General features: G+C 42.5%; 1 protein-coding gene across 2 annotated transcripts in view; it reads left to right on the forward strand.

Moving 5' to 3' along the window:
* RASGEF1A (RasGEF domain family member 1A) overlaps positions 1-21805 on the forward strand; it is a 50209-nt gene that overhangs the window by 7337 nt on the left and 21067 nt on the right. The window contains exons 1-2 of one of the 2 annotated variants that reach the window (XM_030241165.2): positions 15873-16001; positions 18377-18556. In XM_030241165.2, the coding sequence (XP_030097025.1) occupies positions 15996-16001; positions 18377-18556 (186 nt within the window). In that variant the 5' untranslated portion in view covers positions 15873-15995. Of the gene's footprint in view, positions 1-15872; positions 16002-18376; positions 18557-21805 lie in introns of those variants that run through there. The other variant, XM_009087509.4, reaches the window with a different exon arrangement.

Below are 21805 nucleotides of genomic sequence, written 5' to 3' on the forward strand. Positions count from 1 at the left end.
TTCGTTAAGGGTTGGTTGTGCTAATGAAAACTCATGAACTGAGTAAAGAAGAATCTAGGGCATCAGTCACCACTGGATTAAGATACCATCTCAGAACCTTCAGGGGCTCTGGAGTTTGCCCTTACTCTCTGGTGCTTTCTCACCACTCAGACCAATAATCAGGTGTGTGCTGACTGACATTAATTTTAGGGCACAGACTCCAGCAGGCTTGTTAAAGGATAGAGGGAAATCCATAAATTAAGACAGCATGCAGCATGCCCACACACACAGATGGATCAGCACCAAACCAGCTCTCCAGGCAGGGGTGCCCTTCCCCAGCTCTGCCCCTGGCAGGGTGAGGCTGGCTCTTCCCAAATGCTGCCTTCCCCACGCTGCTGCCATGACAGCAAGCTCAGATTTCACCACAAGTTCAGCAGCTCTGTTCTGCACCACGGTCACTGATTAATGCCATGACCCTTGACTCGGTAACCTCAGCAGTAACAAAACAGAAGGCTCTGGGCTTACAGCCCCAAACTTTAAATTGGTTTAAGGATGCTCCTTCCTGTGGGGTAAGGGTGATGTTTTGTATGAATAAACATCATCAAGGGAGATGTTTTGTATGAATAAACAAAGATAGTTTTTTATCCCTCTTAGCCTTTTCTGAAATTTAGTAGCAATAGAAAAGTAAACAGGTAACTGTTCTAGCACAGCCTTAAATAATGCAAAGAATCACACTCTTTGCCTACCTGAAAAATTCAGAGCAGGTTCTGTAACAGTAAAGAAGTTTCTAGTCAATTCTAAAATCTTTAGAATACAGAAGATAGATGACACTAAAACTTAGTTTATTTTCTGTTTGGCAGAATTTAATAGAGCCTGAATGCTCCTCTCAGAAAACTGAAATAGGAGCACAAGTTTTAAATAAACTTCTTCTGGGCACATCTGCAGGGAACAGTTCACGACCAAGCAGCCCTTGAAGTTTCTCATGCCATTTGCTGTTACTGCAATGCACAAGTTTTAATCACTGCAAGGAGCTTCAGCTGTGCCTAGGAGTTGTTCTTCCTAGTGATCCTTACTGGAAAAATCCTGGAAAAAAGCAGGTCACTGCACCACAGGGACTCAAACAATCCCTGTGCTTCCAGAGGGTGAGGCCAAGCAATGCTGCAAAGTGGAAGTCAAATGTTCAGATGGCACTTGGCAAGGAAGAAACTAGAGAAAGGTGTGGGCCAGCCAGGCTGTCCTTCCAGCCCACAATTCACCAAATGCATGACCCAGGACTGCTGTTTCTACCTCTGCCTTCCCCAGGCTCCCCGCTGGCAACACCAAGAGCTCAGGGACTGCAGCCAGGCCCCCTCTCTGCCTGGCTTTGGCTCAGCAGGGCACTGTGGCACTCCTGGAACACAGGGACACGCACCAATCCCTTGGACAGATCTGCTGGGAGAGCCAACCCAGAGTCCCAGTGGCCTCTTTCCAGTGCAAGGCAACACTGGCTACATTCCAGAGCAGGACTGGTACCAAGCAGTGAGAGAGGAGGAGTCTTGTACTTTAAACTTTGATTTCTTCATTTTGCAAAGGGCAGAGAGTAGCAGGTAGGACTGTGAGGTGGCAGGGCCATCTGGGCAGCACAGGGCTGTGGGGCTGGGTCACCGAGCACTCAGAGGGCACAGCTGAGCAGGGCACAGCCCAGCAGGCAGCAGCACCCTGCTCTGCCTCGAGAGGATGGTGAGGAGAGAAAGCCTGCTGGTGTAAAACCAAGCTGGAGAGCAGAAGCACTCTCTGCCCCTCTAGTGTGTGTAGGCTGCTCAGGAGCCTGCAGCTGGCACTGCCCCCCAGCAGCTGAGGAGCAGGCATGGGCACAGCCAAGGAGCCTTGAGGACATTCACTGCTGGCACCAGGAACAGCTGCTGGCTGCTCCCGTGCCAGTGGCTCAGCCACAACAGGCTGACACTGCTTGGCACATTGCACAGCCACTTGCTGCAGTCATGGCCCTTGGGATGCATCAGCAGCTTAACTCACTGCTGCAGCACTGCTGCTCCCCTCAGCCCTGGTTCTGACCCAGTTACTGCCACTTTTCTATTGAGTTACTTAAGGCATGAAAAAAACCCCAACAACCAAGGGGAAGGGGAGCAGAGGGAAACATAGCTGGTTTTGCCCATAATCTTAAAGCTGCATCTCTAATTCCAATCCAAATTTATTCCTTTACATGATTGTCAGGCAGAGAAAGCTACTGCCAGCACTTCAAACCCTGGTTCTGAGCACTCACAATATCTGTTTAAATTAGCAAGCAATCAGCACCCACAGCAATTAACATCCCACAGACAGTATTCCAGTTGTACATTCTCCCCTTGTTCTTCTCTGCCATCTTTATCACACAGGGCTTGTTTTGACAAGATAGCTCTTTTTTATTCAGGGATTCTATGTACTTTTTGCTCAGATTTTCAGATTCAGTCAGTCACTATCTTCTCGAGCTGTGTGTAACATCGACATAAAATAACAAACAGAACTCTACAATCAAAACTGTTTTCTCTTTCTGAGTTGAAAAAGTCATACTGCATGGTTCCACCAAGGAGATTAACAGAAAAATGTTCACTATCAGTTATGCATTAATAGAAAATTACAACTCTTGAAGTGGAATGGATCTAAAGACCAAAAGAAGTCTGAATTTGGCTGTTCAGTCTGAAGTTTGAGCATAACTGTTTCCAAATAAGAACTGAAACTACTTCATGTCAAAGGCCCTATTAAAACCTAACCCAATGCTCAGTGACACTGCATCTGTAAAACAATCATTTCTTATCAACTCCCACATTCCTTTTCAATTCACTTTCCTACAAACAATGTATTTTTCCCCACACCTGTAAAAAGAAAAGTCACCTATATTTACCTGTGTGATCATAGCAGGGGTGCTACCAACACATTTTCACCCAGACCAAAGTATTAAGACCATCCACAGAACAGCAACTGGACACTTGCTCTGTGTCTCTCCCAGAAATCCTGCAATGATGGCTTTACCCACTGCTTTATTCTCCTTTATTGCCTCATTGACAGTAACTATTCCTCTCACATTACGAACAGCATAGACACAGAGACAGAAAAAAAAATAAATAATGACAAAGAATGCTTCTCTATTTCTGAAAATATGTGAAATTACATCATTCCTGATGTGGTACATACTCATATATATAATACAGAATTAGTTTAAAGATGAGGTAATAAATAAGCTAATACAACATTCCCAAACCAAGCGGGTACTGTGCTAGGTTTATGAGGTTTTCACCAAACCTGAGGTAATTTTCAGGAGGTTAGGATGATTTTAACATCTTGGTAATGTAGTTTGGACCAAAAGAAAGGTCAGCAGCTGTTTCAGCTGAGCTCTGCATTTGAATTTCCAGGGTTTGTTGTAAGCCCTCTAAACTCAAGACAAAACTCAGCTGGTGTGAACTGAAACAAGATGTTTGAGTGAGAAAACTGCCAGTGGAAACCACTGAGCCTGAGAACCAAAACCAGTGTTTGGGCCTGCACTGCACAGATGTCTGGCAAGCCTGATGCAAATGTTATGTTTTCTTGCACAAAAGTCTAACCCCCAACTATTTTTTTCACTGAAACCAAGGGTTTAGGGTGCAGGGAAATAAATTAATTCGAAATGGCATCTCCTAATGAGCAAAGAAAGAGCATGGACCCAGCAAGAGCAGGGAAATTCCCTTTGCATAGTTAGTTTTCAAGAGCTGGAGGAGAGAATGAGAGAAATGGAACAGTGGACACAGTGAGGAAGTTTAAGAGAACCACAAGTTGTGTGGCTCAGGCAGCTTGGGGGAGTGCTGGAAGATTTCAGAAGGTGCCCAGATTCCTTTCTCATTAATGAAGGGGCCCTGACTCCAGCTCTGCTGAGCTGGCTCTGAGTGCAGGGCTATTCAGCCCCCTCCTTTGATGGAAAGCATCAGTCTGTTACTCGTGAGCTCTCAGAAGCTTTCCTTTAATAGGAAGTGGGGGGAAGGGGCAAGAAGGTGGCTGGAGGAGGGGAAGGAAAAGATGAGTAGCAAAAAACACTGGTAGCTGAACGTGGGACTTCAAGGGATTTGCAGGACAGGCCTTTGGGGAAGGGCTAAAAGCTTGCAGGGTGAGTGATGCCTTTCCTGGGCTGATTTTTCTCTCATTATTCACCAATGGGTTAAGAAGTAAACTGCATCTTCAATCAACCCCTACTCTCTTATTTTCTCATAATCTCACAAAATTATTTATTCTGCTAGCATGGAACTAAAAAAAAAAAATTATGGTTTTAATTTTTTTTTTCTGGTAGATATCAGCTGTATTTTAATAATACTAAAAAAAACCCCCTAAATAAACCTAATCCTGACCATCTTCCCTGCTGCAACAGGGAACATGCAGCCTGCTGTTCCAAATTGCAGACAGTCACGAGCTCTCGTCAGACTTTGTGTGGGCTTGAAATGTTCTTTTAGTCCTTTGCAGCTGAAAACTGAGCACAAATTATCACTGAAAGGATATGAAAAATTATGCTGGGACATTTGCGATAGCTGTACAGGAACGCTCCTTGAAGCAATCAGAAAAGGGAGCAGACTACTTAGCTCAGGTTTGAGGGCTGTATTGACAGCTAGCTGTTTCTAAAAAATGTTACTTTTTCATGTGGAGAAAAAGACAAAAACTCACCGATCAAACTGTATTTTGCTAGTTTTTATCTATTGCCAATGAAGAGATAGCAACCACTTCTGGTCTGTAAAAACTTTGCTTATCTTCTAAACTGAGCAGGGATCTTGGCAGAAAACTGAATGGGCAACTTCAAGATAAATCTAAGTACTTCCTATGTGTATCAACCTGGGATGTAACTTCAGTGCTCTAACAGCTGGAGTGCTGTGCTTGGTTCAGTGCTTGAGCTCCTAGGTGTGTAGACTATTAGCAGTCACTTTTACAAAGATAGCATATCCAGAGTTAAAAAAAAAAAAAGAGAAAAAGCAAAACCTTTGAATTTTTGCTCTTGGTGAGGTAATTTTTATCTGCATTTAAAACACAAAATATATGCAGAATCAGACTTTGAACCAAGTCCTTTATCCCCTCAATATCGATATAATTTAGAGGAAGGAAAAATAGAGAAAAATAGTAACAATAAAAAGAGAAGTTCATTTTGCTCAGTAATGAAAACAGGGGCTTGTGATCACAAGCAACACCAAAGGGAAAGGAGGGATTAAGCAACACTAAACATCAACCTTTACTTGGGGTCCCTCAGATGAGTTCTGTTGCCTCTAACAAGTTTTGTGCTACTACTCAGAGCTGCAGCATTGGACATGATTATCATTTATTTTTGAGAGAAGGAAGTGGACTATCCCAATATCAGTAAGCAAACAGTATTTCCTCACTCTTTAAAGCACTCACATACATACACCACAAGAACAATGCTAACTTCTGAATTGATGCTCTTTGATGTGTGAACATACCAGACAATTGGAGACTTTCCAATTATCTCCAGTTCAAAGTTAGGCCAAAATTAGAAGCAGTTATGAATAATGGATTAGGTTTTAGTGGAAATGGCAACGCTGCACAGAATAAAGATGAGAGTTTAGCTTATCTGAATATGTGAACAGGTGAGCCACACTGCTTCCTTAAACAGGCACACTGGAATTGCACATCCTCAGAAGTTCAATTGACAAAACACATGTCAAAGCAGGGTTTTGTGACAGATTATAAACTGTTTTCAGATGGAATTTGGATGTTTTCAGGATAAAATTAGAAGACAAAGTTCCTTATGAAATGTTTTTTTGGAGGGTTTTTTTAAGAAGTAAAAATGCCAAAATCTTGTCATTTACCACAGCACCCTAGGAGTCACTACCCAGGCAAAACATGTATCTTGGAAGTTTCACCAGCCAACATGGAGATAAGCACCAGCTCAGATCAAAGGGTGCCTAAGCAGGCTCTTTCCATTCACTGGGAAATTTCCCTGACAATCTGGCATTTTAATTAAAGAATAATAATTTTCCAAGCAGTAATGCTTCTATAGCTGGATAAGCTATTTTTGCTTGGATGTCACTGCTACACTACAGAAAAAGATATGGGGTGGGCATTCCATCGTTGCCTTATATTCCTGCAATTCTGCTTTATTTTGTGTGAATATTGGAGCTCAGATGATCATCATGGTAGTGCAGATGGTAGGAATGGGGAGATATATGTGCCTACTTCTTTGGCTGTTGCACTCCTATCAGAGACCTGCTTTCCTTGACTTACTTTGCTGTCTCCAGAGTTGCAAGTGTGGGCAGTGCCAAGTTAGGCAGTGGTTGGCACTCAGGCTCAGTGCCTTGTTATTCACAGTTTTGACAAGGGTAGCAGACAACAGGCCAGAGATGATCTTTTATGGTTTGTGCCCTGGTTTCTGTATGGTTATTTACAGATGCCCTTGTTGAAATCCTGTGCTGCCTTCCTTCACCAACCTCAGTTTAAGTCTGCCAGTATTTTGCAAACCATAAAAATGAAGTGATTATATTAAACAATCAATGTTCTCTAGATTTTTAGTAGCAGAAAAAAGCTTTAGCAACAATGAAAAAAAATTATTTTGCTCAATAGACTCACTGGGAACTGCAAAACAAAGCAGCCATTTCACCAAATTCATAGACCATTCATTACAAAAGTTAATTAATAGCTAATATCAATTATTATGTGTCATGCAATGCTAGGGCCATTCACAAATTTCATTTACTTTCAAAATAACTACCAATAAAAAGCATATTCAATGCTTTTCATCTCTTGCTTTAAAATTACAATTCTGTTTCTAGGAGCAACTGCTCCACTTGAACAAACCCTTCTTTATTTCAATAGATGTAGGTGTGAGTGGGGGTAGGTGTTTAACTTCATCTACCAAGGACATGCAGCAAAACTGTGCTCAACTTGCAACATAGGTGTTTAAAATGCCTCTCTAGTCTCAAAATTCTCCCACATCACCCAATTGTTATCCCAGAGAAACAGCAGATCCAATAAGGAACATGGTAGTAGTTGCAATGTTTCCCTACCCCCTTTCCTGGAGTGCACAAAGTATAATAGGACAAGAAATTCCTCAGTCTTCTTATCAAGGGGATTTAATGCAGGCTGGTGGGTAATCATGGGAGAATTTTGTAAATAATTTGTTTATATTATGGTCCTAATTATTCTTAGAACAACTTGAAATGATAGAAGATAGTACCTCAGGAAGAAAATGGTTGTGATATGTAAATCTAGGAAACATTTATGCTGTAAACAGACAATAGAACATTTTAGATCTCCCTAACTGAAACTGGGCTAGATTTTATTAAACAATTTGCAAAGATAACTGTTTAAATAACTTAATGCATTTGCAAGGTGTATTTTTTTACTTCAGTATTATTAGGTCTGAACCAGCTGCCAGTGGGATGCCTTGTAAGTTTAGGATTTCTAGCTTATCTTTGCCATGCATATATTCTGTGGGAGCCAAAAGTGAGAAAATAGGAAATTATAAAATACTCACAGGGAACTAGTCTCCCACACAAGAAAAACAATGTGCTTTTCAGTGAGCATTCCCAAATTAACAATCAGTACTGCAACACTGTTAAGTCATTTTGCTTAAGCAGCTTCATTTGGGGGCAAGGCACTTTGAGGCTTTCTTCATGTATACAGATTTTAAAGAAGTGTGAGAACTTAGCTACCTGGCCAAAAATCTCATATAATTGGGCAAGTTAAAGGCATTATGAATAGACTGGCCAGGAAATGTGCCAAGACATGGAAAGATTTTACTTTTACACCACCAGCTCAAATATCAGTCAAACAGTAGGTAACTATCAGTTCTGGATGCACAGAAGCATCAGGGAGGGACAGGATGGCAGGGAAATTAAATACATTTTTTGAACTGTTTTCATTCTTGCTATCCAAAATAATTTAAATATTTTTTCCATATTTTAGTTTTTATGCAATGCTGTGTATATGAGCTTTACATAACATTTTACAGTTTGTATGTAGAGTGCTGTGTTTGCTTCCAGACTTTACAGAGAGAAAACTAAATAACAGAACTGACTGTATTTTCCTGGGCAAGTGGAGGCCACACTTGTGAACACTACTTGGTGCTTTATTACATTTACTGCAGCCACTTCTTAGTGACAGCTATTCATTCCATAAACCCAGAATACATCTCTACCTTCTCTCCTCAGTTATATCAACAATCTGCATCTGTTTCTAGCTTGTCTAGATCTGGAGAAGAAAAGGTGGTTAGGAAAATAAGAAATGCAGGGAAAATAGCATAAACCAGTACAGCACCTTCCAATTCCTACAGAGATCACAGAATTCTGAGATCCAGTCTAAAAAAAATATTTTACTAACGTGACCATGGATTTTAGGGACCTTTGGTATCCCTGCACAAATGAAAATAAAAAGTCAAAACCAACCAACCAAACCCCCAAAACAGAGAACTCAAACCAGAGAAATCCACCCAGAGACAATCTTACCACAAGTCTCTAAACCTGAGCTGAGCCAGGCTGTGCCCAGGTGTGCACAGCTTTTGCAGAGCCGAGAACAGAGCCTAATGGGGAACACAAGTGAGCAACAGAAGGAACAAGCTTCCCCAGGGGAAATAGGATCAGTTCTAAGTTTCCCACATGCTCATGCCTAGGGAATCCCCTTTGAAGTTGCTGGCTGACATGACATCTGTTTCATGCCACAGCAGCAGCTGTGGGGCTGAAATCCAGACTCATCAAAACATGCGTGGCTCTTGAATTCAGTGTATTTGTTTTACACCATCTGATTCTTCTGCTGGTATCGGGGCAGAAGAATATCAATTGTAAAACTTCAGTAAAATAATAAAACTACCTCCCTAAGTGATTTTTAATTCTGGCACAACAAACTTGAAAAAAGCAGACAAAAGGGTGAAAAATCCAGTAATATACTCCTGACAAAAATATAAGTGCTCCCCCGACCCTAAAAAAATATACAACCAGAAATTATTGAAACTTGTTACCCTAATGACTTAGCCAACTTTCAGTTGACTGTCAGCCCTAAATGACAAAGCAAACAGGTTCAGTGAGCACATTGTTTTTCCATCATCAGCTATTTGAATTGTGGCTTGACCAGTACAGACCACAGGGAAAATAAAAGCTCCAGGAAGACAGTAAATTTTTTATTTGTAGTACATTTACATTTATGTCCTTATAAAGATACTTTATAAAGGTTTGGGCCAAAGTAGCTCAGTCATGTGAACTCTTTGACTGATTCATGTCAAGATGCTTCAGCAAAACAGAAGATTAAGTAATTGATCACTTAATATCACTTGTACACAGATAATTGTTTGGTTTCATTATTTTTTTACTTTCAACATTTATGTATCTACAACAGGGAGTTTGATCACCTGCAGAACAGTCCTCAGGCTAACCCAGTGCAGATTTGGCCACATAGAGCTATACTACTTTAGAGCTTCAGGTTCAACAGCTTATGCTTGAATAGCCTGAGACTGTGTCCTAGGATATGTAAAAAAGGATAAACACACACATATATGAAACAATAGCCTCTCTTCTACCCAGCACAAATTCAATACACAGTTTGTGATGTGATAGTCTAAAAATCACTGTAGGTGATAGAAAAGTTCTTATAGATAAGAGTAATTAAGCTTAGGAGCCCATCCATTTGTTCTCTAGCTCTTGTTAGTCATCAGAATGCTTCCTTAAAAATTAATTTTGAATACTTAATTTGATGGCAGCCTTTTGCTAAAATTATACCATATTTAACTATTTTTGCAACACTTCTCCATATATTTTCCTAAAGATATTGTCAAGACTATCACACCTTGATTCTATTCCAAATAAAGGCATTAGAATTAAACCAACAGCGGTTAAGAGCCCTGCAAAATGAGTAGACTTCAGACTACTGTAGAACTCCCCCAAAAACTGCTGATGAACTTCTTGGCAGTGTCAGCAAAAGGAGTCCAAGGAATAGATGTTCATGGGAACTCAATTACTTGCAGTAATTCAGGTAAGACAAGACATGTTTAATAGAAAGGCTTTTAAAGTATTACAGCTGCAGGTGAGTTACTGCACATGAGCTCATCACCCCAGAACTCTCTCCATCAGCTCAAAAATAAAATCTGTAGAACCAAAGAGAATGAAAATTGTGGGAGAAAAAATTAACCCCATAACTGATTGTAATGAACCTTCCAAAATACTGTGGGAATGCCAACAATGTCACTGCCATAGTTTCTGCTAAAGCAAACAGAAGGTTGACTAATCAAACTGGCAATTTTGATCTGTTAATTGTGATGCCCTGAAGCTTATAACACTAAAAATAAACTTATTTTTTGTTGAGCTAGTTAAAAAGAAATAGGAACCCACGTGCGTTTACAAAAATACCATATCAAGAAGATTGACATCAGCAGACATGCAGATTTTTCTTCCCCTGGGCACCAAATTGCTGATGTATGTACATGCTTCCTCCTTGGCATAATTGATTTTCCCTTTCTGCTCAGTGGCAGTGTCTTGGAATTGCTGGTGTCACAGCAATCATGAATATGCAAGTAAAGAACACACGAGCTAGAATAAGTCCAGAACTCCTTCATCCTGAACCCAACCTTGAGCCCAATTTAAAACAGAATATCAGTTGTTTTTAAATAGTCAACTTAAAAAGGCCTGACATAAAATTACTATAAAGAGTACCCATTACATTAACATGCCTCTGTTACTCCTTGCTGGAGTTAAAATCAGACTGAATCATAAACATTAAAAGCAGTTAAATAGGGGGGGTTTGTGCCTTTTCTGCCCTTTCTTTAAAAAAGTGAGAAGACTCACTTTTTTTATATCCTTTTTTTTAATAAATTGCCATTTATGTATAACAAGTTCTAGCAGCTCCTTTAAGCTGCCCAGCCTACATCTTTCTCTGATATCTTTTCCTTTAGTTTACTCTCTGACTAAATCTCCTCTGCCTTGATATGAGCTGAGTTCCTCAGACTCCTGTAAGTGATCTCGTGGTAGATCCTTGATGCAAAGCAGAAGCATCAACCCTTTATATTTGTATTTTATTTAATCAAAGCAGATTGAGCCAGTTGTTTCCTAACCAAACGTGCCCTAAATCTTAACCAGCAGGCAAGATAATTCGTAAAAACTGCAGATTCCTATGACTAGAGTATCTATGAAAGCCAGGAGTCAAACAGACTACTAGTGGAATTCCTTTGGCAGCAGTGCCAAAATAGCCATTAAAATCTCAGTTGTTAATTAACAGCCACACACGAGTAGCACAGGCAACTCATGTCAGGTTATGTTAAATCTGTTATTTTGGCAAAGGCACTAAAATACCTGGGGATTAGCAACATGTCCTCTCTAAATCCTGGGGAGGACCTTTCCTTTCAGTCCAAGGGGGAGCTACAGGACTGAGCATCAGGGAAAAATCTGTTTCACCCTGCCCAGCAGAGAGTTATTCTCAGTGGTGTCACAGAGCTGCCCTTACCTTATGCCAGTGAACAGAATTTTCACAACCAGTTTCCCCTTTCAGATAGAACTAAAAACAGACATAGCAACAAACCACATCTTAAGTTGCTCCTATATTTTCATCTTGCTTGCTCTTAAAGTTGCTGGGTACCTAAGGGGTAGAGCTGGTCAGGAACCCTCCAGCAAAACATTTTCAAAATGGAAAATGCCATTTTCAAACTACAATACTCATCAGCTCAGACAAAACTATTATGTGGAAAGATTCCTCATGCCCCAGGTCAGAGAGAGGGAGACAAAGGCATAGTCAGTAATAATCAAAGACTGCTGGCTAGCATGCTCAACCTTGCTTCAAGCTTATAAAGCTTTGTTCAGTTCAGAACCACAATTTGAAACTCTTTCCTCCCACTCCCATCTGCTGCCAAGTTATTAATGTGCCATCAAGTTATTCTGCAGCATGAATCTTTGAAATTTAGGAGTCTTCAAATTCATCTAAAAGGGGTTTGAGAACAGCTTTTAAATCTGAAAATTTGTGTACAACAAGGAAACCTTGAACACTTGTGCAGCCCTATGAACAAGACCAGAGCCCAAATGCTCTTTGAAAACAGCCACCTGAGGCTTTGAAGCTCTAACTACATTCCACTCCTCAAATTATGAAGGCTTGCAAATGATCCCTACTAACATGTGTCCATGTAAAAGCCCTATCTAAGGCCGTTGTTGTGGAGATAAGGAATTTGTCCAGGAAATGCCATTACCTCAAGTCCAGATAAAAGGGCTCAGTGTACAGCCAAGGCCATCAATCCATGAAACCCATGACTGTAAGGCACATTTTTAATACAGCGTTCTTTTCTGAGTTCCAAATGACAGTATCAGGCTGTACATGCCTTAAAGCCTTCCACAGTGGCAAGAAGCAGAACACTCTGCTGTGACCTGCAAAGGTGGTGGCCATGCAGCAGGGTTTCTGCACAGCTCAGTGGGTACAGTGCACCAGTGGAAGAGGACATAACATGCACACACTGTCATCTTCTGTACCCTGGCCACTTGCAAGAGCTCTGGAGAGCTCTGGGGAACAGTTCAAACTGCCCCTCCAAGTTAGGAACAAGGCTAGGCATAAACCCAGCAGTGCTTCAAAGACCTAAGCAATGTGCTGTATTCATCCTACTGTGTGGATAAAAGGGTGGGAATGGACAGATGAAGACTCGACCCTGTATTGGTATTTAATCAATACCATGAACAATGCCACACACAATTAGGTTCATTTTCAATGCCAACTTCTGTGGCTTTGTCCCTCTTTGTTTCCTTCAATGCAGATGCTGGGGCTTTAAAGCATGTTGACATACTCTGTTAAACGAAACCAAATGTTTATTATTAACAGACTTGTGTGGAAGGTGACCAGGTGAGGGACTCGAGTAGCTTGACAATGAAAGCTCCAAGGACAGCATTTCTAGGAGAGTCCCTTTAAAATTTACTTTATAGCCTCAGATCAGCATTAATGACATTTGTAATGACTGGCTTTTCTCAAGTACAATTACATTTTAAATATACATACAGGCACATTTGAACAAGTTGTTTCCAAAATGTTGTTATCTAAGACCAGTAGAAAAAATTCAGATTTCTTCTTCCCTGACTCTCTTTATAATCTTCACTCTCAAATTAATCTCTCCTTCATTTTCATCCATTTTTCTTTGCTAAAATTCCTTGGTTTTACCAAGCTATTGACCAAGCAATTTTCCACTGAAGATGAGATGTAAGTGTACTGGGAATCTGTATCCCAGCACAATAAAGCAAAAGCTTACTGCCCAAATATAAAAATATACAAAGTAAATGCAACAGTGTGAAAATACCTTATCAGCATCTCACAGATGAATACTGAGGGCACAGTGGGATTAAAAAAATTTGTCAGTCAAGTCTCCACAGCACAAGCAGGAAAAGAACCCAAATACTGCAAGTGTCAACCCAGGTTGTTAATCACAAGGTAATGGAACGTGTTAGGGTGATGTTAGCCAGTGGGAGAGAGGCTGAAGCAACCTTGAAGGCTGAGGCAGTCACGGCGTGGCTGCTGCTGACTCACTCTGCAGCAAGATGCTGCTCTGACCGGCTCAAGTGAACCACAGCAGTGCTGCCTCAAAAGCAAGCCACAGAAGGAGTACAGGCTCTGCTGCTGATTAAACTTGCTCTGGGGTCCACCCACCAGTAACATGAGGCTATGCCTGATGGAAACATCTTCAAAATGCAAGCAATTTGCTGAGGAACAGAACTTACATAACTACAAAAACAATTAGACCTCAGAGAGTTTCTGTATCAACAGATTTCAACACTTAGAATATAGATAACTAAAGGTCACCATCCACACTTTACAGAAGGAGAAATGAAATAAAATGATAACATGATTCATCTGCTACATGCTGTACAAGCTGAATTTAGGCCTTCAGCTCCTCTGATTTGTAAAAACTACCTTTCCAACAAGACTGCCCAACACATTGTCCTCAAAACCAAGCATCATGTATCCTAGGCAAAGAAAAGGTATTTTACTGAGCTTTTATCCTAGCACATCCCCCAACATTTGTATACACGTACCTAGGTATGTGTATAAACAAGAAATATACACACATATGCTCCTTTACATACACATAGAAAAAGTCTAAACAGACTCTGCTGGACTACTGAATGGAGAAATATGGAAAAACACCACAGAATAGATACATGTCTCAGAGAAAAGAGAGCATGCCTGGCTAGCACAGTTTTCCTTAATTTTATTGGAATGTTTCTTAATTCCTATATTTCTTAGTTCCTCTGACAGGACATATCTAATTTCTGATGTCACTAAAACCAACAAAACCCCAAACAAACAAAAAGATCAGGGGTTGTTTTTACAACAGACTGAACCTGTGACTAGAGCTCAATTAACCAGGTATGTTTTGCTAAGATTAATGGACATATTCTTCTAAAAGTCTCAGCAAATGTTTGAGTGAGGTTGGAAAACAGATTGGCACAGAAACAGAATCAAATCCAATACCTGTTTTTCATGCATACTTATTTGCAGGCTTGCTAGTGTTGCTCTTAGCTGCAAATACTAGATGAGGTATTGAAAGATATTCATAGCATTCAGAAAGAAATACTATCATGTTATACAGTGATAGCCTCCAAGTTCTTACCTTCTGCTTTTGGTAACTTTTCATAAAGAACTTCAAGATGTTTGAACAAGACTTAACAGAACTTGTCCCTCACCCTCCACTGCATTTACCTGACCACTACACAGTGGCAGTGCAGACACCACTGCTGGATTCCAGCCCAGGACTGATGCCTGGAACCTGCTCAGTGCCCAAGGCAGGCAGAGGGCTGTAGCTGAGCAAAGCCTCAGCATAAACAGGCATCAGATCTGCTACAGCACCTGCACACTCTAAAGGTTGTGGAGTACAGCTAACAGACAGGATTGAGACTAACAGCAAAGAGGGGGGGGGAAACCCGTGACTTTTCTAGCACTTTTTTAAAAAAACCCCTCATTTTAAATAAGGAAAATAATCGCTATAGCAGAACTGTTAGAATTTGGGTACCAAAAAGGAATTTAGTAAGCAAGCAGTAAAGATGAGTAGCTACATATCTTTCTATAATTAACGTGTGTTTAGGATGGATGACAGTGCTTGTCCTCAAATTGTGAGCAATCATGAATCTATTCCTTACACTCCTGAGTACGTGCATGTGCCCAAATCCGTTTGCCGTGCCCACCTACCTAGAGTGGCGTACCTACTTCCAAAAAGGCTTTTCCTACGTTAATCACCATGGAAACTAGAGAAGCCTTCTGCTACATATGCAAACACAGCAATTGAATAAATACTTTGAATAACAGAAATAAATCTAAATAATGACTGGAGACAATGTAGCAACCACTAAACCATCCCAATTCAAGTAAAACGAATAATAAGACAAGAAAGATTTGCTTGTGTGGGAAAAGGCTGAGAAGATGGCAGCCCTCAGCTGCTCCTGGGTACAGGTGAGGGATTCTGCGGGGCGGCTAGATGCACCGCGGAGCCTTTCCAAGGGAGATCAGATTCTAGACAGGACCCGTGCCCGTGTGTGGCACAACAGGAGCTGGTCCCGCTTCAGCCCTACGGTCCGAGACGAGCCCGGGCCTATCAGACTGGCTCAGGCAGCAACAAGAGAGACACTCCGACCGAGAGAGAAGTAAAAGCAATTATCAGCGGGCAGGGCTGGGCGGCCGCTATCCCGGAGCAGCGCTTCCCGGCCCCGGGAGCGCTCCCCGCTCACCGGCACACGCGGGGGGAGCGCGTGGCTGGAGAACGTTTGAAAAAACACAGAAAAGGGAAAAAAACAAACCAAAAAACCAAAGAGGGAACCAACCCTCCCACCCAAAACCAAGCGGAAAGATCGAGTCTCTACGGCAGAGAGATGCCCCGGCTACCCCCGCGGAGCCCGGGCCGGGCGCGCCCTCCCCGCGCGGCCCCGTTTGAACGGGCCCCGCCGCCGCTCAGCCAACGGGGCGCCGCGGCGGCCGTGACGTCAGGCGCGGCGGGAGCGCGGCGCGGGCGGGCGGCCGGGGCTGTCAGAGCCGCGGGGCCCGGTGCCCGCGCCGCCGGGGAGCGCCGCGCCAGGAAAATGAGGGTAAGCGCCGCGCCGGGGCCGCCGCTGCCGGAGCCGGCCCGCCCGCCACCTGCGGGCTCCGGGGGCACGGAGCGCCGGGGTGCCGCCGAGCGGGAGCCCCTGTAAGCGCGGAGGGCGCGGGTGGGTTTGGCGCGGAGCTGCCCCTGCGGCGGAGCCAGCGCCCCGCCGGGTCCCGCCGTGCGGAGAACGCCAGCGAGCGGCTCCCGGGCGGCAGGGAGGGCACGGCGGGCGGCAGGTGCTGCCGGGGCTGTGCCGCAGCGCTCCCGCCCCGGGAGCGGGGCTGGGGGCGCGGGCAGTGCGGAGAGCGCCCCAGGATCGCGGGCGGCGGCGGCGGAGCGAGCCCCGCTGCGCCCGGCCATGCCCTGCTGTGCACGCTGCCCTCCCGCCGAGACAGCCCCGGGAACGGGGTGGCACCGCTGGATGCGACACCAGCCCCGGTAGGACAGCCAGGGCTGCGGGGAACGGTACAGGCTGCGCCCCAGAGGGGTCTTTAAAAAGCGAACTGGCGCAACAACGAGCGCTTTAAAGGAGTTAAAAGGCTTGATGGCAAAAGCGGGGTACGTTTCCTGCTAAAGCATCCTTTCATTGGGGATTTGTTTGGTGGCTAGCTTCGCTTAAAAGCCCTGTGCAACTTCAAGTTGTTAGCCAGAAGTGTTCATCACAGCCAGACCATCCTGAGCAGCAGCTTGGGGCTGTATTGCTATGGACCTTAAAAGGGAAAAAAGCAAATTACTGGCGAGTTACATAGTACAGATAGCAAAGCCGTTAGCTCCAGCCGTTTCTCGGTGTTCTGTACTGCAAAGCTCAGGCCTAACAGATAAATCTGTGAAATACCGAGTAACCTCAATGCGCTTTTGTGCAGAACTGTTATTTTTCATTTCTTTTGATATGACATTAGATCCTGCCTTTTCTATTTTATTGGACTCTGTGTCCTGAACTTCTGAAACTGAACTCCATTCCTCTTTGTGGTCTCCCAGGTTGCTATTAAACAGCTACTATATTTATCTTACAGGGAATTACACTTCCCTTATGTCTCTTATCACGTACGTACGCAATGGTCTTTTGGTAAAAGCCGCAAAACAGTTCTACTTATCAGTGTCACACAAGTAAATCTGTCACTTTGATAAACAAGTTCTGTTAATACTGGTATTTTTTCCTCACAGTGCACCAAGCATTTATCAGTGCCTAAGAGGAGAAAAAATGTTCTGTATTCCAGTTATAAACATGAATGATTGACTTTGGAGAGTTTGAGAGGAAGAATATGCCTTGCATTAAAAAATTGCTCAGGAGAAGACTTAAGTGTGTGAGATGAGCTCAGTTAGAAACAGCTGTCAGGTTAAAGGTGCCGATAATGGCCTAATCCTTTTCATCTACATAAGTGCTTTTCATCTATGTCAATATCTTGTCTCTTTTAGAGACAGTGAGACAGCAGCTCGAGAGTTAATGCTGCCTTCTTTGCACTTGATCTCTTAGTCTTGACTATTTCAGCAGCCAGGGGGAACTGTTTTGATGCTCAATATCATTTTCAACCTTTACATACAGCAGCAGGATGTTTTGTTTAGCCTTCTGCATAGATTTAAGCTGTAGCCAATTTAAAACAAACAAGAAACCCCCTACAGTTTACTCAAAGGCTGCGGTACAGCGATACAATTGTGGCCAAGGGAAGGGAGGTACAAACCCTAAACCTCCGTGTGGTTTTCGTGTTGCGACAACAGGTTTGTATCCTAAGCAAAGATCTCCAAAGAGACTGTTTAAATTAGGCTTGTGTATGACAGTGTATGTCACAGTTCCACCCAGTTCCTGGTTTCATGTACATGTTTAAAAAAACCGGCAGTTTTGATCACACGGGATATCCCCTGCTGTTTCCAGTGATGTCTTCATGCAGAAGATGCACTTGTGCTGAGACCTGGATTACTTCTAGTGGTGAAGGATTTATCATCACAAGTGAAATATTTTGGCCAAAGATCTGACTTCAAAATGCGACAAAATGGGAACCTTAAGGCTTAGTATTTGTTTGTTTGCTCAGTAAGGCACCACTTCAGTATCTTGGAAATTCAGAAAGCATTCTGTATTTTCATCTCTGTCTACTTTTATGCATAAAGAACCAGGAAAAAACTGGGGAGAAGGAAGAAATCAAGTGCACTGAGGAAAATTCTTACAGCTCATGCATCTACAGCTTTAGAGACATAGTTTAAAGTGCATTTCAAACACCAAAGCCAGCTTGCAGACTGCTTGGATTCAGAACTCAGCTTGAACGCTTAGGCTGCCTTCAGTCAAATCTGTAATTGTGTTTAATGTATGCCTGTGTAAAACCCACACAGAAGACATCCTGGAAGAAAGCTTAACCCTCTCTCCCTTTCTTTGCCCTTCTGCAGGAAACTATGCCCCAGACGCCAATATTTTCCAGCATGCTTGGTTCCAGTTGTAGTGGGCAAGTGCAGCCAGACATGGGAGAGAGATGTGTGGACCCTGTTTACCAGGATGGGAACCTTGTTTCTGGATCGCTGGAGGCCTTGATAGAGCGCCTGGTGCCCACCATGGACTATTACCCAGATGTAAGTAGCCACCATCAGGGGATTTTTTTACTGCCATGGTTTAGTACTCCCATCAACTCCCACCAACTGCATTGGTATCTGATTTGTTGCTCTCTCATGAAATTCTACCTCTGTCTGGTTCGAGATTGAGATGGAGGCTAAAGATGCATTTATTTTACTGGCAATATTCATTCACTAAAGATGTTGCTCAATAGGGATATTCTCTGTTTCTAAATGAGAGCACTTGTTAGAAAGATAAAGCCATCTTGAACTCAAATGAGTGCCTTAAGAACCAATTAAAAGCAGCATTAGCCACAGAATTTTCATAGTTCTAAGCTGCTTTAGCTCTAATGCAGCCAAGATTAACTACTAACCAGGTCTTACCTAGGGAAGCAGACCTGAAAACAGCTCAAGTATTTTTCCCCTTAATTTTCTATGCATATCCTAGTTAGGCCATCAGAAAAAGAAAAAATCATGACCCAAAATAGATTTTAATTAAAATATTCTCTTTCTAAAGACATTTTAATGGGCCAGTGCTGTAATAATGTATGTTCTCGAGCCTGAAAACGATTTTGCAACCGGCTGAGCATCCTCAGTGCAGTCCTCAAAGTGAATACTACCTATATATAACTCTAGGGTATGCAGTAAGAATTTGAACCTAGGATATTAAGATACCACTTTATCACTTGAAATTACTCTTTGTGCCCATTAATGAAAGATACTATTGGAACAAGTAGCCAAAGATCAGAGGGTCTATGTAACTTATATTTTATTTGAGCTCTGCAAAAGCAGCAGCTATTTCAGAAGTATCCCAGCACTTTGAAAAACTAACAAGGGAGCAGGAAACTGCAGTCATTATTAACTTGTATTCCAAACTTAATGTTAATTGTAGTGGACCATGCTATATCTTGTATGTTTCTCAGTCTAAATTGGGAAGAATGTTTTATTGTGGTCTCATTTCAAGTCCCTCCAAGGTCCCACAAATAACACCACACATCCTCACAATCATCATCCACAAAAAGGGACTCTCGATGTGAGAGTTCAGTGGGAATGTGCAGAATTGCCATCAATCAGTTTAGGATTAAAAAAGCAAAACAAGCATGGTTTACTATTCCAGTTCAAAGGTAATCCAAAACCTTATATTTAAATATGGCTAACATACACTTGTGCTGCCAGTACCAAATCCTTTCTAAGACTCAGAGGGATAACCATTGTTAGACATTAAATCTTCATTCCACACCCCCAAATACATATTGCAGAACAGATGCACAGAAGAAACTAGTGGGTAGAGTTGGTGTGGTATAACAGTGGAATGAATAGCTTTAGGATAATCCAAGGTCTGTTCCTTCTCTTTCCTCTGATACATGAATCTTGTTACTTGCTACTTGTATTTCACAAGTGTAGCAAAATATTTTAAGTAGCTGCTAATGCACAAGTCTTATTGTACCTTGCAACATAAAATCTATTTATAACACAGCTACTCTGAAAATGGTTCCAGGAAATGAGTAATGGGTGTAAGGGGTCCACAACTTACTTTGGAATGCTGCTGGTTTCTGTGGTGCTTTCCCTTCATATCCCATGCAAGAGTGCATCACAAACCAAGCAGCCTTGGACCCCACCCTGCAGGCTGCAGTTTAAATAGGCTGCAGGCTCACAGCTGAACATCCCACAGGAGCAGTCACAGGTAACTCCAGGGGGAGAGAGATGGACAACAGCATTCAACCACATTCATCTCCTCTACAGCACAACACATACCTTTAGTTAAAGCAGATCACCCAATTTAGGTGAAAGGGTAAATTATAAAATGAGTAGACAAATAAGCTCTGAACAACATAAAGAAGAAGCTGTATTCGAGTTATCTTCAAACCCAAGTTCTCTTTCCCTTCAGTTACATGTTTATACTTGATTTCATGCTCATTGTGGTTTTAGGGGAGTTGCCACAGAGGGTTGGGGGTAGCCATTTAAGCTGATGTCCTGTCAGAAGAGTAGCCAGTCCTGTATGTTCAAGAGAGAAGTATCAAAACCTCTTAGTCTTGACTCTCTGGCTGCTCATCTAAAGAAAGGCAGCAAGCTATCACCCAGAGAAGCCAGTGGCAGTATGAGAGCAGGGGTCACCTTCTTTCAGAGTGACACAGCGGTAAGTTGCAGTACTCATCCAAGTTTTCTGATGGCCACATTTGAGCCCAGTGCTCAGGAGGCGTTGCTGCCTGCGTGCACATTGATCACAGAAACCTTCTGGGCAGAGAAAAAGGGAGTGGGGGAGAGAGCAAACACACAGTGTCCTTCTGTGCTGGTTACACAGGCAGACCAAAAATGTGTTTGCCATGTTGGCAGAGCACGAGACAGGCAAGGGAGGACAGGAAAGATAAGTGCCTGCATTAGTGTGCTGCTCTTTTGAGTCTTGTTTGTGTGCGGGGACTCACTCTGCACATAGGGAAATGTATGCTCATGAGACACAGGAGTTCAGGAGGTTAGGAATGGAATGTACCAGTCTGCAACCCTTGTGCCCAAGCAAGAAAATATTTGAAGAAAATATTTCACAAACACAAAGTTCCAGAATGAGCAGTGAATGCACACAGAGAAATTATTTTTCTTCCCCCGCCTCGAGAAGTCATCAGTGCATTCTTGGGTCAGAGAGTAACAATTCCTTCTTTAGTCTTGTGCACTCACACTCTTCTTTTTTTTAATATAATTCAGCTCATCTCTTAGCAACAACTTTAGGCACTAAAGGAATCTGGCTTCTTATTCTCTTGCAAAGCACAAGCCCCTTTTGTGTCTACTTACATTCTCCCAACTGCAGAAAGGATTTTTTTTTGCCTCCCCTCCCAAATACCTGTCACTTTTAGGATAAATGGAGCTTAACTTTCACTCTTATAGCTTATGGGAGCATTTTTTTAATCATGCTTTATCAAGCTAGAGCTAAATTTCCTTCTCCAAACCATCATGGCTACAGGACTGCCTAAGAAGCTGTTGGTTTTTACACGGTTATAACATTTAGCCTCTGTACCTATGACATTAGTATGAAATACTAATTAGATGAAATCTTTACTATCCAAAACAACTGTGTTCTAGCCCCTGAGACCTGGCACTAAGCTGAAATGCATGGCTTAGTTCAGTCTGAAATTTCTTTACTGGATAAGGAGTGGCTACTAGCAGAGAGGCAAGGAAATGGGGGGGTCAGTACTGCTGTCATTTCTCATTTGGTTAATTGTAGTCCTTGTCTGTGTCAGTAATAAAAGTATCAAAGCCCCCTCAATTCAATACCAGTAT

This window comes from Serinus canaria, chromosome 6 (genome assembly GCF_022539315.1).
Source record: "Serinus canaria isolate serCan28SL12 chromosome 6, serCan2020, whole genome shotgun sequence".
NCBI classification, from domain to species: Eukaryota; Metazoa; Chordata; class Aves; order Passeriformes; family Fringillidae; genus Serinus; species Serinus canaria.